General features: G+C 36.9%; 1 protein-coding gene across 2 annotated transcripts in view; it reads left to right on the top strand.

The window, feature by feature from the left end:
- The window catches only part of ascc3 (activating signal cointegrator 1 complex subunit 3), a 236,095-nt gene that overhangs the window by 187,499 nt on the left and 33,956 nt on the right, over positions 1-14,640 (top strand). For both annotated transcript variants that reach the window (XM_058745784.1, XM_058745783.1), the window contains exons 21-29: positions 2,900-3,125; positions 3,237-3,391; positions 6,027-6,125; positions 6,975-7,143; positions 8,025-8,245; positions 8,325-8,410; positions 8,501-8,667; positions 12,281-12,426; positions 13,370-13,490. In XM_058745784.1, coding sequence (XP_058601767.1) covers positions 2,900-3,125; positions 3,237-3,391; positions 6,027-6,125; positions 6,975-7,143; positions 8,025-8,245; positions 8,325-8,410; positions 8,501-8,667; positions 12,281-12,426; positions 13,370-13,490 — 1,390 coding nt within the window. The remainder of the gene's footprint in view (positions 1-2,899; positions 3,126-3,236; positions 3,392-6,026; positions 6,126-6,974; positions 7,144-8,024; positions 8,246-8,324; positions 8,411-8,500; positions 8,668-12,280; positions 12,427-13,369; positions 13,491-14,640) is intronic.

The raw sequence follows: 14,640 nt of genomic DNA, 5'->3' as shown, positions 1-14,640 counted from the left end.
CTCTGTGGAAGCCATCTATCTCTGATATCTGCGATTCCATTATAACAGCTTCCATGTGGTCAGATAGTTGAAATAGCTCTGAGAAATTCCCTCTTTGCTCCTAATTCGGCTGATTTCAGATGTGCAGCTGGGATCCGGCAGTGGGAGTCATTTCCGTGTCAAACATATGTTGATCTTAAATCCAGACCCTCTGTGATGCTCAGGTTTGGATATCTCTCTCTGTCACCCTTCAGAGATTTTAGATGTATATGTTTAGCTATACACACAATGATTCTTTCAATGGTTTTTGCATCTGTTCAGAGAGCGAGAGAGACTCTTCCCATCATTCAGCTGTAGATCGGAAAGGCTCTGACCTTTCACTGGTTTAATTCACAGCATGTGATTGCAGAGTGTGAGATTATTTTATAAAGATTCAGTTGAACTGATTCACAAAGCATTTTAACTGGAATGCAAATGAAAAGTTGAATCACCATTATTATTATTATTGATTTTAATGTAGATTTCAGGCTTTCAATGCTATTCAAAATGGTAATATTTACAGATTTTTTTCTCTTTTATTTCCAAAGGATCCAGAATTTCAGCCAGTACTGGAAACAGTATTGAGAAATACAGTATAAAAATATATTCAAGGAACACTTATTCAAAAAGTTATATACTCTACTTGAAACGGTAACACAATCTTTTAAAAATATGTTCTTGTATTCATCGGGAACAATGATTTTGAGATATTAATTAAATTTACATGGACACATTAGCAAAATTTTGGCGAAATATCGTAGGCAAAAAAGAATAATTGTTTGTCAATAGTGTAGCAATTAGCTCACACAGAAGTTCCTTTCAAACCAAGCAGACTGTAAAATTCTGGATCGCATGGATTACAATTGAAATGACTGGACTTTGTCTGCCAAAATTCATAGAACAAAAATTAACCTATAAATGCATTTCAACTGATTGTAAGTAGTGGTAGTAGCAAAATATTTTCTTCATTACAAAAATCACGCAAAACACTATTAAGTAATCAAACCGTCATTCCAACTAGAAATCATTTGTTTTCCGAATTCCTCCTCTGAGCACACGGCTCTAAAGGTTCGCATGCATCCTGGCAAGAGGTCAGCCCACAAAGCTCATCTGAAGTTCAAAGCTGTGCATTTAGTGTGCTGTGCTTTCACTGAAGTGTTGTGAATTGGATCGTGGGGACTGTTCTGCTGGTACTCATCCATACGGACGAGTGTCGGATGAAAGAGTTGGGTTGCTCTTGAGGCCTGTTAAACAGCAGCATGTGGGTCAGCAGGTGTTTGTCCTCCTGCTTCGCTAACAGTCGTCAGTTTCTGCTCAATCAATCAGTGACTAGATCAGTCCATCATAGCAGTCAGATCTATGAGTAAACCTGCACCTTATAGATCAAAGTAATGTTGGATTCTCAAAGCCATCTGAACATAACTCACACTCCACCATCAAACATACAGCCGCTTGGCTCTGATTTATACCGACAGCAGTCAAAGCAAATGGGCATTAGTCATTCCATAAAATGTGTTCTAGATAATGAACCAAATTTAAAGGTGCCTTTTAAAAAGCTGTACCCCCAAAAAGAGAATAGTTCTTGATAAATCTGTTTAAAATGACGCTCCCGCATTAGACAAGCTATTTTATACTACATAAGGTTGCCCACCCCTAAGTAGCTGTTACTGAGTTGCACAACCAGCTGAATACATCTCACTTCATTTCAGTAACCTCTTATTAACAAGCATTTTTTAGTTGTGCAATAAATTAATCATAATTAGGTGACTAATATGCCTGTGAATAAGGTATTTCTAAAATGCATGTGTTTGCACGTACAAAATGCTCTTAAAATAATCTCATTATAAAAATCAACTTTGATTACATGCAAACCAATAAACAAAAAACACAAGAGTTTCTCTGAACCTAGCTAGGCATGGAAGCACATTTCTTCCACATTGGGAAAAAAACATGTTTTGGAAAAATTCTAATTATGAGACACACACAGTCATATAAAAAGGTAAAACGCTAAGATTTAATTATGACATGCTAAGGCATAATGACAGAAAATATAAATTGATATAAAAAGTAATAATTATGACATAAAAAGTTGAAAGTCAAAAGTATATGCTCTATCAAAAAGATTAAAAAATATTTTAAGGTAAAATCCTAACAAAAACTTTAAATTATTATTATCTCAAATTATGTTGAAACACAAGTCGTTATTGAGTCAAAATTATGAGATTTTGTGAAATCATAATTATGAGGAAACAATAACTTTTCATGTACACGGTCATTATTATGAGATTAAAATTGTGACATTAACACTTGAAATTATGAATTGTATCTCTATTTCATGAATTTGACTTGTTTCATAATTAGTATGACATTATTTCGCCTTGTATAATTTTTATGTTTTGATGATGATTTACCTTTTTTTAATATAATTATTATGGTATGTGAAAGAAATACTGTAGACCTCCATAGGTAGGAGCAACTTTGGTGAAAAAAAAACAAAAATATAATTATGATAATATGCAAATGAGTCCAGACCTGTACCTCTTTTCCTGTGATCACATCTGGGGAAGGAAGACACGTATATTTTCTCTGATATTTTTTTTCAATTATTGTATTTATTGTAATGCATTACTGTATTTATAATGGCAATGTCAATTATTTATAACCAACTAGTTAAAAAAACAGTTCAGTTTATAACAGTATAATAACAGCTGGTTGGTTTAAGAATGTGCATGTCGCTCTCAGAAGAGGATAAACGGCAGTCATATTCATCTGCAGTGGGTACATGGCCTCTGTGCAGACCAAGAGCGCTGTCATATCGGCCAGCGAGCCGCTTGATTGACTTGATTGTGTGATTGAGAGTCTCTTTGTCTTTTTGGTGCAGAATGCTGCTCGTATCGTGCGGGCTCTGTTTGAGATCGCTCTGAGGAAGCGCTGGCCGGCCATGACCCACCGCCTGCTGAACCTGTGTAAAGTGATTGACAAGCGTCTGTGGGGCTGGGCCCACCCGCTGCGGCAGTTCAGCGCGCTGCCCCCTTCAGTGCTGTCCAGAATGGAGGAGAGGAACCTCACGGTGGACAAACTCAGAGACATGGGCAAAGATGAGATCGGTTGGTGTGACACAAGAACGCTTTGTGAATTTGCACATTTGTGGATTTAGGCATTTAAGGTCAAATATTCAATTTTTCTCCTACATTTTTTGTGTGTGTGTGCGCGTGCAGGTCACATGTTGCATCACGTGAACATCGGGCTGAAGGTGAAGCAGTGTGTTCATCAGATACCCGCCATCCTGATGGAGTCCAGCATTCAACCAATCACACGCACTGTCCTGCGCGTACGCCTCAGCATCACCCCGGACTTCAGGTGGAATGACCAGGTAACCATGGCAACCATACCCAGGGCTTTACATGCTGCTGATAGTCTTTGGAATATCTGGATTTTCAATTCCATGGACCAGGAGATCCCAAACTAATGCACATTTTGCCCAAAAGATCATAATAATTTAATAGCGGAAAATTCATCTCAATCAGTAACTTGTTTTAAAGGGTAACATTATAGGAATTGCAAATAGGATGTAAGAAATTATCACATGCTAAATCAAAATTATGAGATTAAAATGTCGAAATAATGGCATTTTTTAAGATAAAAAGTCAAAATACATAAGTCATAAATTAAGACAGTAAGTCATTATTAAAAAAAAAAAAAAAGTCAAAACGGTGACAAAATAAATATATATAAATGTAACATCATGGTAGCATTTTAGTACTCAACCTGATTTTGTTAAAAATTTGCTTTTGTGAATTCCTCCTTTTTTTCAGACCTTCCCTAAAATTGTGAGATAAACCTGAATCATTGTGTAATTTGGTTGCAGTAGTTTTAAAGTTATAAACCTGTATATTATGTCAGACTAAATATATAAACTGCATTTTCTAAATGTAATTAAAAAATAAATAAATAAAAACATTTAAAAGCATGTTTTGTTGAAATAGAATGATGAGGCCTTTGGAAATTAATAGATGATAATGCTTAGTTGTGACATATATTTGTACTGAGCACATTATTTGCAATTGCACATATCCTCACCATAACACACACACACACACACACACACACACACTCACAGCAGGTTAGGCAGGAGGAGCTGAAGGAGTCATTGATTTGTCCATCTCCTCCCCTGCGTTTAAGAGCACAAAGGCTTGAATAGGCCCAGATCTGTTGCTATTGTTCTCTTGAGGGCCAGTGCTGTGATGGGACACAGATGGGCCGCTCTGTACCCGGTGCTCCTGTGTGACCATAACTCGTCCAGCGTGACACCCAACAGCTGGATGACCATCAGCCAACACTAATCACCCGCCAACATGCTCTGAGCATGACCTGCGCTCTGCCACATGAATACATCATTAACATTACATTAATCCACTCAGTAGATCATGTATATAAATATAATACATAATTCATGCAGTACACTATCAACCAAAAATTTGAGGTCTGTAAGTTTTTTGTTTTGTTTTGTTTTGTTTTTGGGTAACACTTTATAATAACTGCACACTATGAATCATTAGTTAATCATTAGTAAATAGTCAATTCATCATTTATAAAGCATTGTTCCAACATTAATAGGCGTTAGTAAGCAGTTTATAAATACAGCTATAAATGTTTTGTTCTTGAGCATATCTATAATGTTTAATAATGAATACTTCAATATTCAACCAGGAAATTTTAAATTGATGTGACAGTAAAGGCTTTGTTACAAAAAAAAAATATTTAAAAGAAACACTATACTAAGCATATCATCAGCATATTGGAATTTAGAATGATTTCTGAAGGATCGTGTGAAACTGAAGACTGGAGTAGTGATCGCATTGCATCACAGTAATACATGACATTTTACAATATATTCAAATAGAAAACAGCTATTTTAAATTATAATAGTATTTCACAATATTACTATTTTTACTTTATTTTTAATCAAATAGAATAGCCTTGGTAAGCATGAGAGAATATATGCCGATCCCAAAAAATTTTAACCATGGTGTAATTTATTATTTAGTTACAATATTTGGTCACACTTTATTTTAAATTCTTGCTATTATTGTTTTGTGTGTGTGTGTGTGTGCGTGCGTGTGTGCGTGTGTGTAAATGAATGAATCTTCAATCTAAAACAAACATTTTTGTTTTTCTCATTTTTGGAGCAGCATCTGTTCATTTGCTCTTTCACTCTATGAAAACTCACAATCGTATTATCTCTTTTTTTTTTTCTATGTGTATTAATTTATTTCAGTTCAGTTCAGCAATTGGCAATTGATTAGATTTATTAGATTTTTTATTTCATAAATGTTTTCAATGCATGTTGAAAAATGTGCTATATATGCCATTCACCAGCAGGCTTTAATTCAGATCTCTAATGTGAATAAAGCTGTGTGATTCAGATTCCGATCAAACAGATTTACTCGAAAAAGCTCTCTGGTCATTCAGATGCTTTAATGCAAAATACGATCTGTCTGACAATACGTATATCACTCGCTTTAATGTAAACCAAGCTACAACTCAACAGACTCTAAAGATTTCACTCGCTTTAGTGCTAAATACAAGCCATCTAATACAACATATATCTGTATCAGCAATCTCTCTATACTCTTTATAAAGCTGTGATATTGATTAGCAAGAGTTCATGTGCTGTCGTTGAGAGATCTGAATGTCAAGTTCCTGAGTCATATTTTTTATTTTATTTATTTATTTATTTATTTATTTTGTATCAGACCACTGATACTGGAAGTACAAGAAGTCTTCTGTAAAGTTTTCCTGTTTCTCGTGTAATAGAAATGATATATTTATCATTGTCATGTGGTTTGGTGTCCGTAATGTAAGTTTGGTCATGTGGTTTCCATGGAAACAGTAGTTTCCACTTTCATGAAGGTTTTTTGTTACTGTGAACTTATTAATGGACATCTGTTTGAAAAAAAATGCATGTTTTTTTTTTTTTATGACACCTCACATCTGGTCCTGCTCAGGTCCATGGCTCAGTGGGAGAGCCCTGGTGGTTATGGGTGGAGGATCCCATCAACGACCATATCTACCACTCTGAGTACTTCCTTCTGCATAAGAAACAGGTAAAGATACATGTACATCTGCTGACACGAGCAAACCCAAATCTAGAAACCCTAATACCTAGGGGTGTGACGAGACACTTGTCCCACGTGACGAGAGGTTCAGGAGAACAAGATTTTTAGACTTAAAAAAAAAAAAAGATCAATGATTAAATATATTGGGAAAATAGTCTTTTATTCAACTGAAAAACACAAAATGGAAAAAATGTAGGTGCATTTTGAAATCAACTTGTACTTTATGAAATTAAACTTCTATTTTAATGAATTATATGCAGTAATAAACAACATGTAAACTAGAGCTGCACGATTCTGGATAAATTGAGAATCACAATTTTTTTTAAATAAATTGGAGATCACGATTCTCTCACAAAATAACGATTCATCGACATCTATATCTACAGTTTTTCTACAATTATTTTATATAGTACAAGTTTTGGTATATATTCAGCACAACTAAAACTATAAAAAAAATGCTTTTTGCTGATTGAAATTAAGCTAAAAAAATTACAAATAATACATAAAACTTCAACTTAAAAAAACAGAAACTAGATGTTTTGTTTTGGCAACTGACTAAAATAAGTTTAAGTATTAAAATAAATAAATATGAGATAAAAAATAAATCACAGCTAAATAGAAAAAAAATGACAAAAGCACAGCAAAATTACAAAAATTCTAATGAAAACGGAAAATATAAAAATGAGCTTATCAATATATTAATAAATGCTAGAAGTATAGAAATAATGCTAAAATAACAGAATATTTTTGAAAAATCCTCTTTTTGTAAAGCATCACACAAATGTATGGCAAATGTATGTATCATTTCTAATCATATATTCCCTCTGGCACTGTCAGGTTGTGAGTGGAGAGCCCCAGCAGGTGGTCTTCACTATACCCATCTTTGAGCCCATGCCTTCTCAGTATTACATCCGAGCCGTGTCTGACCGCTGGCTGGGCTCCGAAGCTGTGTGTATCATCAACTTCCAGCATCTCATCCTGCCTGAAAGACACCCGCCACACACAGGTGTGTCCCATATATACACAGTCATATTTCAAGCTGTGAGTAACTTCTTTACTTTGTTATTTAGGAGAAATTTCTTGAAATTCTTATGAAACAGTGTTATTTTAGTTGACATAATATTATAATTTTTATTAATGTTGTAAAATAGTTCATTTTAGTGGTGTAAAATAGTCAATAGTCAAATGTTAGTAGATTGTTGTGTGATTTTGTTATTTTTATTAGTTTTTACTTAGATTATTTTTAAAGCTTATCAAGTTGAACGAAAATAAGAAATGTTTTTCGGTTAACAGTTATTTTAGTTCAAGTAACAAAAATGCTACAGTCTAAGACTCACGATTTTGCCCTACGACAGTAGAACTCCTTTGCAATCCCAGAATTGTTTTCTCAGATGGCAAAATCGTGCCTGTCTCCAGGCTTCAGTCAACGAGATTTTTTCACAGTGTGCCAGAAGAAAGTTTTACATCCAAGTAGTGCTCCTCGATAAGTTGCAGTTATGTCTGTAGCACAAGTGATGCAGGACAAAGTTAGCCTTAGGTTCTTTATTGGCATCTATGGGTTCCATGAATAATCCTTAATGTCTTTAAGAACCTTTACTTTGGGAAACCAAAAATGGTTCCTCCGTGGCATTGCTGTGAAAACCTCTTTATTTTTTAAGAGTGTATAAGTGGGAGTAATAGTGTTGCTTGCTTTGCAAATGCCACTAATTCCATCATCACCTCAACACAGTGAGAGCATAAGAATGCATGGGAGCAGCAGGTTGGCTACATGTCACCTTTTTCCCTTGTGTAAGCAATAAACCTAAGGCTTCAGACTCATGTGTTTATATTGAAATAGCCATGCAAATGTTCTTTTATAGATTACCATTTTCATTTGCTTCGTTCCAGAGCTCTTGGATCTTCAGCCGCTGCCTGTGACTGCATTAGGAAACCGGGAGTATGAGAGTCTATACAAGTTCACACACTTTAATCCCATTCAGACGCAGATCTTCCATACACTCTACCATTCAGACTCCAACGTCCTGCTGGGGGCCCCCACCGGCTCCGGCAAAACCATCGCTGCAGAGATGGCCATCTTCAGGGTCTTCAACAAGTACCCCACCTCCAAGGTCTGAACCTCTGCCATCTGTTAGGGTTTAGTTTTAGTTCTTATGAGACGGTTTAACTGGCGTGTATCTCTGTGAGCAGGTGGTCTACATTGCTCCTCTCAAAGCTCTTGTCCGAGAGAGGATTGAGGACTGGAAGATCAGAATAGCAGAGAAACTCGGGAGGAAGTGAGAGTGTTTATAGATTCTTCTGGCAAATATGTATCTGTTATTATACCCTGACCCTTATTTGCTCATTATCATACTTTCTCTCTCTAGGGTGGTTGAGTTAACAGGTGACGTTACTCCAGACATGCGGGCCATCGCGCAGGCTGACCTGATCGTCACCACTCCAGAGAAATGGGATGGAGTCAGCCGCAGCTGGCAGAACCGCAGCTATGTGCAGAAAGTGGCTATTCTCATCATAGACGAGATCCATCTTCTAGGTTAGAGGGCAAAGTTCTTTTTTAGAAATACCTGAGCAGCAGTATGCTGTCAGCGAACATCCACACCACCTATGCTGTTGGCAGTGGTGCTTAGATGAAATATATGCTGAGTTTTCCTCTAAATGACCGCAGTGAAAAAACAACAGTTAAGAAAGCATTTAGTGATGCAACAGCCTTGTAATTCAGCACTCCAGTCACGTCACGTTTATTTATTTGGCACTTTATACAGTAGATCCTTTAAAGCAAGCATCTTGTTAAGTATTAAGGTGTGGTCCCTTTTAGGCAAAATGTTGTGGGCAAAAACAGTCCATTGGTCCAATGTATGAAGCATTGCTCACTCAGCCACTTTAAAACCAAGCAGCTTTTTGTTGGTCAGCGTTGGGAATTCAAGTGTTCAACTTGGACCGAGAAATTGAAATGGGGAACTTTTTGCCCTCGTGCGAAACTCCCAATCGCATGGATTCCTTTTGAAATGAATGGAATTCACCTGCAAAATTTGTGTCAATGACTACGTTTACATGCGCACAAATAATGCAATTATTTCCAATAATCAGACTAAGGACTTATGATGTTTACATGTCAAGAGCAAAGCTCTTCACTCCTGTTTACATGCATTTTATTCTTATTATTCGCTAAGAATTGTGGTTATTTTGTCACTGCCATTATTCACATACCCACTGCACAGCACAAATGATGAGGCAGATGTGTTACTGGCCGCTGTTATAATTTATTTACGTCTAATGCAAAACATTTTTGTATGGTAGTATTTCATGCTTTTTTGGCACAATAGAAATGTGATATACGCAACTTTCTACGCAACTTTCTGGATGAGGGTAAGGAACAGAGACTGGTGGTAGCGAGTTGTGTTTTTCCCAGAAATGCGATGCTTTCTTCCCTGCCATCGTTTCTAATCTGCATATTACTGCAGGTGTGTGTCACGTCATTCATGTACGTCACGAGCACATGCGCACTTTGGTCAGGGTGGCATTAATGTGATTAAGGTGTTTACATGCCTGTATATTTCGATTAAATTTGGCGTACGCCACCTATGTTAATATGATTATGTGTGCTGCGAATATGAGCTTAGATTGAAGTATTGCGTTTACATGAGGCAAAGTTTAATCGCAATATTGTCAAAATCTCATTATAATCACATTAAGTGTGCATGTAAATGCACTGAGTGTCACTTCGATTTCTACTATAAAGCAGCTCTCCAGGATGTACTTATTTATTCACATTTGACCTTGATGGACTGAACAAAACAAACGAACCAAATAAGATTCCCACGTCAGGGAAGGCGGAGCCCTAGAGCACACCTACATTACCTGTTAAGTAATCATCACAGACCAATAGTAGTTTGAAGGTGTTTACCAGCCAAAGCAAACTTTTTCTGGACAGTCCACTTTGGCAAGCTGTTTCAAACCTCCGAAACAAACTTCGTTGTTCAAAATGACATCACATCAGTTTGTTCTTTGATTTTTTTTGAGTGTATTAGGGCCTTAAAGAGTTTGCGCTACATGGCCTTATGTGGATATCATCTCCTAATTGAGGGGTGGTGAACGTCGGTCCTGGAGAGCCGCAGCCCTGCAGAGTTTTGCTTCAACCCTAATCAAACACACCTGAACAAGCTAATCAAGGTCTGAACAGTTACTAGAAAGCTACAGGCAGGTTTTACTTAGGGTTGGAGCTGAACTCTCCAGGACCAGAGTTCGCCACCCCTGTTCTAATTACAATTATGTGGATATCCTCTTGTATCTAACACAGTACATGGAATAACAACCATGTCATATCCTTAAACATTTTTTAGAAGAATGGGCTTTACCTTTTCTGCTCTAGCTTGACAGTGCCACTGTGCACAAAGCAAGGTCTGTATAGAAATGGTTTATTAAATCTGGTGTAAGAGCTTGATTGGCCCTCACAAAGTCCAGAACTGAAACCCTTTTGAACACCTTTATTTATGCCAGGTCCCATTGCCTAACATCGCTGATGCTCTTCTGTCTGAATGGGAGCAGATTCCAGCAGCCGTGTTCCAACATCACATGGTAAACTTTCCCAGAGGAGTGGAAGCTATTATACTGCATCAAAGGGTCAAACAAACCCACTGTTAATGCCCATGGTTTTGAAATTAAATCTTCAACAAGCACATGAGTCTGGAGTTCAGGTGTCCACATATGTGTGCCTGTGTAGTATAGCTGCTAGCAATGTATTAATGTCAAGGACCTTGACATAAATTAATTGGACAGCTTCGGTCCTTCGTGAAAACACAAGTCCTGAACCATGTGTAGTTGTATAACAGTGATAATGCTGAGTATCTGCATGCATTTACACACATGTATGGGCAGTTCTTGATTTAATAGACTGATTTAAGGGTCTCCATTCATTCTGTAGCCTCCTTTAAGACTCTTCTTCTTTAGAGATTAAATTTAATTTTACATCAAATGCATCATACAAGGAGTACTGTTCTCCACAGGCCTGCATTATTTTGATTAATTTGTCAAGACCTACATAAATGCTTATATACATATAAAATAAAACTAGGCTCACAATTTGAAAAAAAAAAGGTAATTGTTAATGCTCACAGTGAACTACATTGTTTTTGTTTGTTTGTTTTTTACCAGAACATGACAAACATTTGCCAAACTGGTGATCATTTCACAAACCTTAGTTACAATATTCAAAACATTTATAATAATAAAATTGTTTTTCAGTATCAAAATATGCATGAGTAAACTTGAAAAATCCTTTTTCAAACTTGTTTTTTCATTAGCAAAATGTCTTAATAGAGAAATTAATATCTTAGTTTTAGGTTTGTGTTCGCTGAATTTGATGGCACGATGCAAATGTAAATTTATGTTCATTAACAAAAAAAGTAACATCCGTAAAAACTTTTAAAATTAATCATTGGTCATCCATAGTATCACACAATTAGATCATGATAACTAAAGGTAAAACCATACATACTGTAACACCTCACTACCATGGTAAAATGTATGAATATATCTGTATGAAAAACAGTAGCCTAAATACATTTAGTATAAATACAAATACACAAATGTTATAGCTTAATAACATCCTTTAATACATGCCAAAATTACTAATATAATAAACTTCCATATGTCTATCCCACATTGGTGCAGTTAGTGTTACTACAGTAAATCCATGTGAAAGCCTTCTAACGGGATTGATCATGGCACAGTGTTTCTTGTGTTTGTCAGTGCTGTTGAGATCATCTGCTCTGTTTCATCTGGCTTTAAACTAAATCACAGAGACATTTGTGTTCTTCACCGAATTCAGGCACTTCTTGCTGGATCTCACAATGCTAGTCACGTGATCGAGACCGATCAGAGTGTAAATGCATCTGTTTGAGCCGAGTTGATGATCGGTCCGTGTGGTGCCATTCTGTTTCGTTCTGCTTTTATCGTTTTATCGAGGGCAAAATATATTGTGATAATTATCATTATAGTTATATCGCCCAGCCCTCCTTATTCTGTTACTTCTTCCTTATTTGGTTTTATTACTATAGAGTCTACTATAAAGGGTCTATAAAGAGAACACTATATAAATAAATGTGACTTGACTTTATTTGACAATTCAGTTTTTTTTGACTTCACAGGTGAGGACAGAGGGCCGGTTCTAGAGGTCATTGTGTCCAGAACCAACTTTATCTCATCACACACCTCAAAAAAAGTGCGAATCGTGGGACTGTCTACTGCGCTGGCTAATGCACGGGATCTAGCTGACTGGCTGGGCATCGGACAGGTTAGAAACCCACCGCAGTACGCAACCTGCATCCATTAGCGCATCTCAAATTCCGCGTACATACCCTTTTAACACCACATCCCTATCTATTACATTTGACGAAAGACTTGATATTCAGATCGCTTTTGGAGTCTGTCCATACATAGACAAATTAATATTTTCAGGATCAGTGCTCCTTCCTCTTCTCAGGTTTGATGTGATTTATATATGATTCACGGCAGTTCAAATCAAGCCAAAAAAAATCTTGGCCCTCAAATGGTATATTTAATGTTGAATGTAATTGATGGGTCTTGTTTCGGTGGAATCATGCTCGACTTGCACCCATAATGATTAGGGATGAAGTCAAATAACGATATTATCTGTAACACTGTACTAACGGTACCATCATTTTCATCCTGTTTCCATTACAGAGAGCCGACCGAACGTTCTGACGTTCATTCCACGTATAAATGCGTATGTGCGAGCACATATGAGCGCGCAAGGGTCTATAAATAAGCAGCACCCCTCTCCCAGTGTGTAGCAGCATGTTGGCGCTGTGGCCGCATCAGGACAGACAGCAGTGGTTATGTAAACGTTGTTTTACTATTGCTGAAATGTCACCCTGCTAGACAGACGGGAAAGGAAGGGCTGGGGGTCTCCATAAATCTGACGTGTGCTGTTTGGACTGAGGCGCGTCTCTAGCTGCCCAATCCATTATCCAGCCCTTTAAATATGTGCACACACGCACCCAGGCCCGGGCCACTTGTGTGAGAGCGCAGTTGTGGGACAGGGGACAATGACAGGCTGTAATTACCCCCAGATGGGCCACTCTGTCAGGCACACAGCCAGCTGGGCACTCCATCTCTCGCTTTATTACTGTCTTTCTTTCGCACTTTCTGGGCCTGTTTTTCTTCCTCTGTTTTGTGGACCCGTCTTTATTCATCTCTGTCTGTGTCTCTTTCAGATGGGACTGTTTAATTTCCGGCCCTCTGTTCGCCCAGTGCCATTGGAGGTTCACATCCAGGGCTTTCCGGGGCAACATTATTGCCCTCGTATGGCCAGCATGAACAAACCAGTCTTCCAAGGTACAAGAAGTAGCATGTTCACACATTGAAGGAAATGATCATGCAGAAATGCAAATTCTGTAATCATGTACTCTCATGTATTTCAAGTGTTCTAAATGATACATTTGTGTGACCCAAATTTTATCATTTGTGCTACAATATATTTGAATATTCACAAGCATGAAAAAGAATGGAAATTGTGATGCTCAGTATGGTGGATAGTGATGGAAGTCCCGCCTTAAAGGGATAGAAAATATTTTGAAGAATGTGGGTAACAGTTGTTGCTCACCATTGATTTCCATAGTGTGGAAAATAAATGCTGTAGATGTCAATGGAGCCAACGACTGTTACACATTGTTCAAAATATCTTTTGTGTGTGTGTTCAACAGAAGAAATAAATTCATACAGGTTGAGTACGAATGACTTGAGGTTGAGTAAACTGTAACAAAATTAAAATTTGGGGGTGAACTATCCCTTAAAAGTAAAAGAAAAAAACTCTTTTGCAAACTCTGTGATGACACATTTCCACATTTTGCCATAGTATTAAGATCATAAAATTAGCATAAAACATTTTAATTTGTGTTATATAGACTTGCCATTAAATTTCAGAAAACTAGTTAAAGCTGTTGTGTGAGTTTTTATAATACAGTAATGCAATGGCTGAGGGAGTGACATCAAATTTAATATTTCTCCTCTGACTACCATAATCAAGCTCTTGATATTGTTTTCCTCTTTTTGAAAGTCATTATAATGCACTATAATGCATTTTACCTTTTGCTATTGGATCAAATGAAAATGTAAAATCTTGTTTGTCCTAGTTTTTATTAATCAATTTAGAAGTTTACCCAACTATGATAGTTTCTGTTTCTAAAAACCTCATAAATGTTAAAAGGATCCATACTCATAAGCTTTAGTGGGAACACCATTAAATTTGTCTTTTTTTCTTGATTTGTTTATTGTTCATTTGTCGTCATTGTCACATTTTATTGCTGATTTGAAATATGCTATTGGAACACAATCTTGGCGAACAGTTTTGGAGATTTTGGTCCTTCCCATTCTAGTACAGTAGATGGGAGCTGAAATTGTATTCATACGTAATAGATGCCCCAGGGATGTAACCTTGATGTGGCCTCCAGGTGAACTGACTTGCCTTAAAGCAACTCCAGACAAA

The sequence above is a fragment of the Onychostoma macrolepis genome, chromosome 16 (assembly GCF_012432095.1).
Source record: "Onychostoma macrolepis isolate SWU-2019 chromosome 16, ASM1243209v1, whole genome shotgun sequence".
NCBI classification, from domain to species: Eukaryota; Metazoa; Chordata; class Actinopteri; order Cypriniformes; family Cyprinidae; genus Onychostoma; species Onychostoma macrolepis.
Note: the sequence above shows the minus strand (reverse complement) of the source record. Positions and strands in the feature narration are given on the sequence as shown.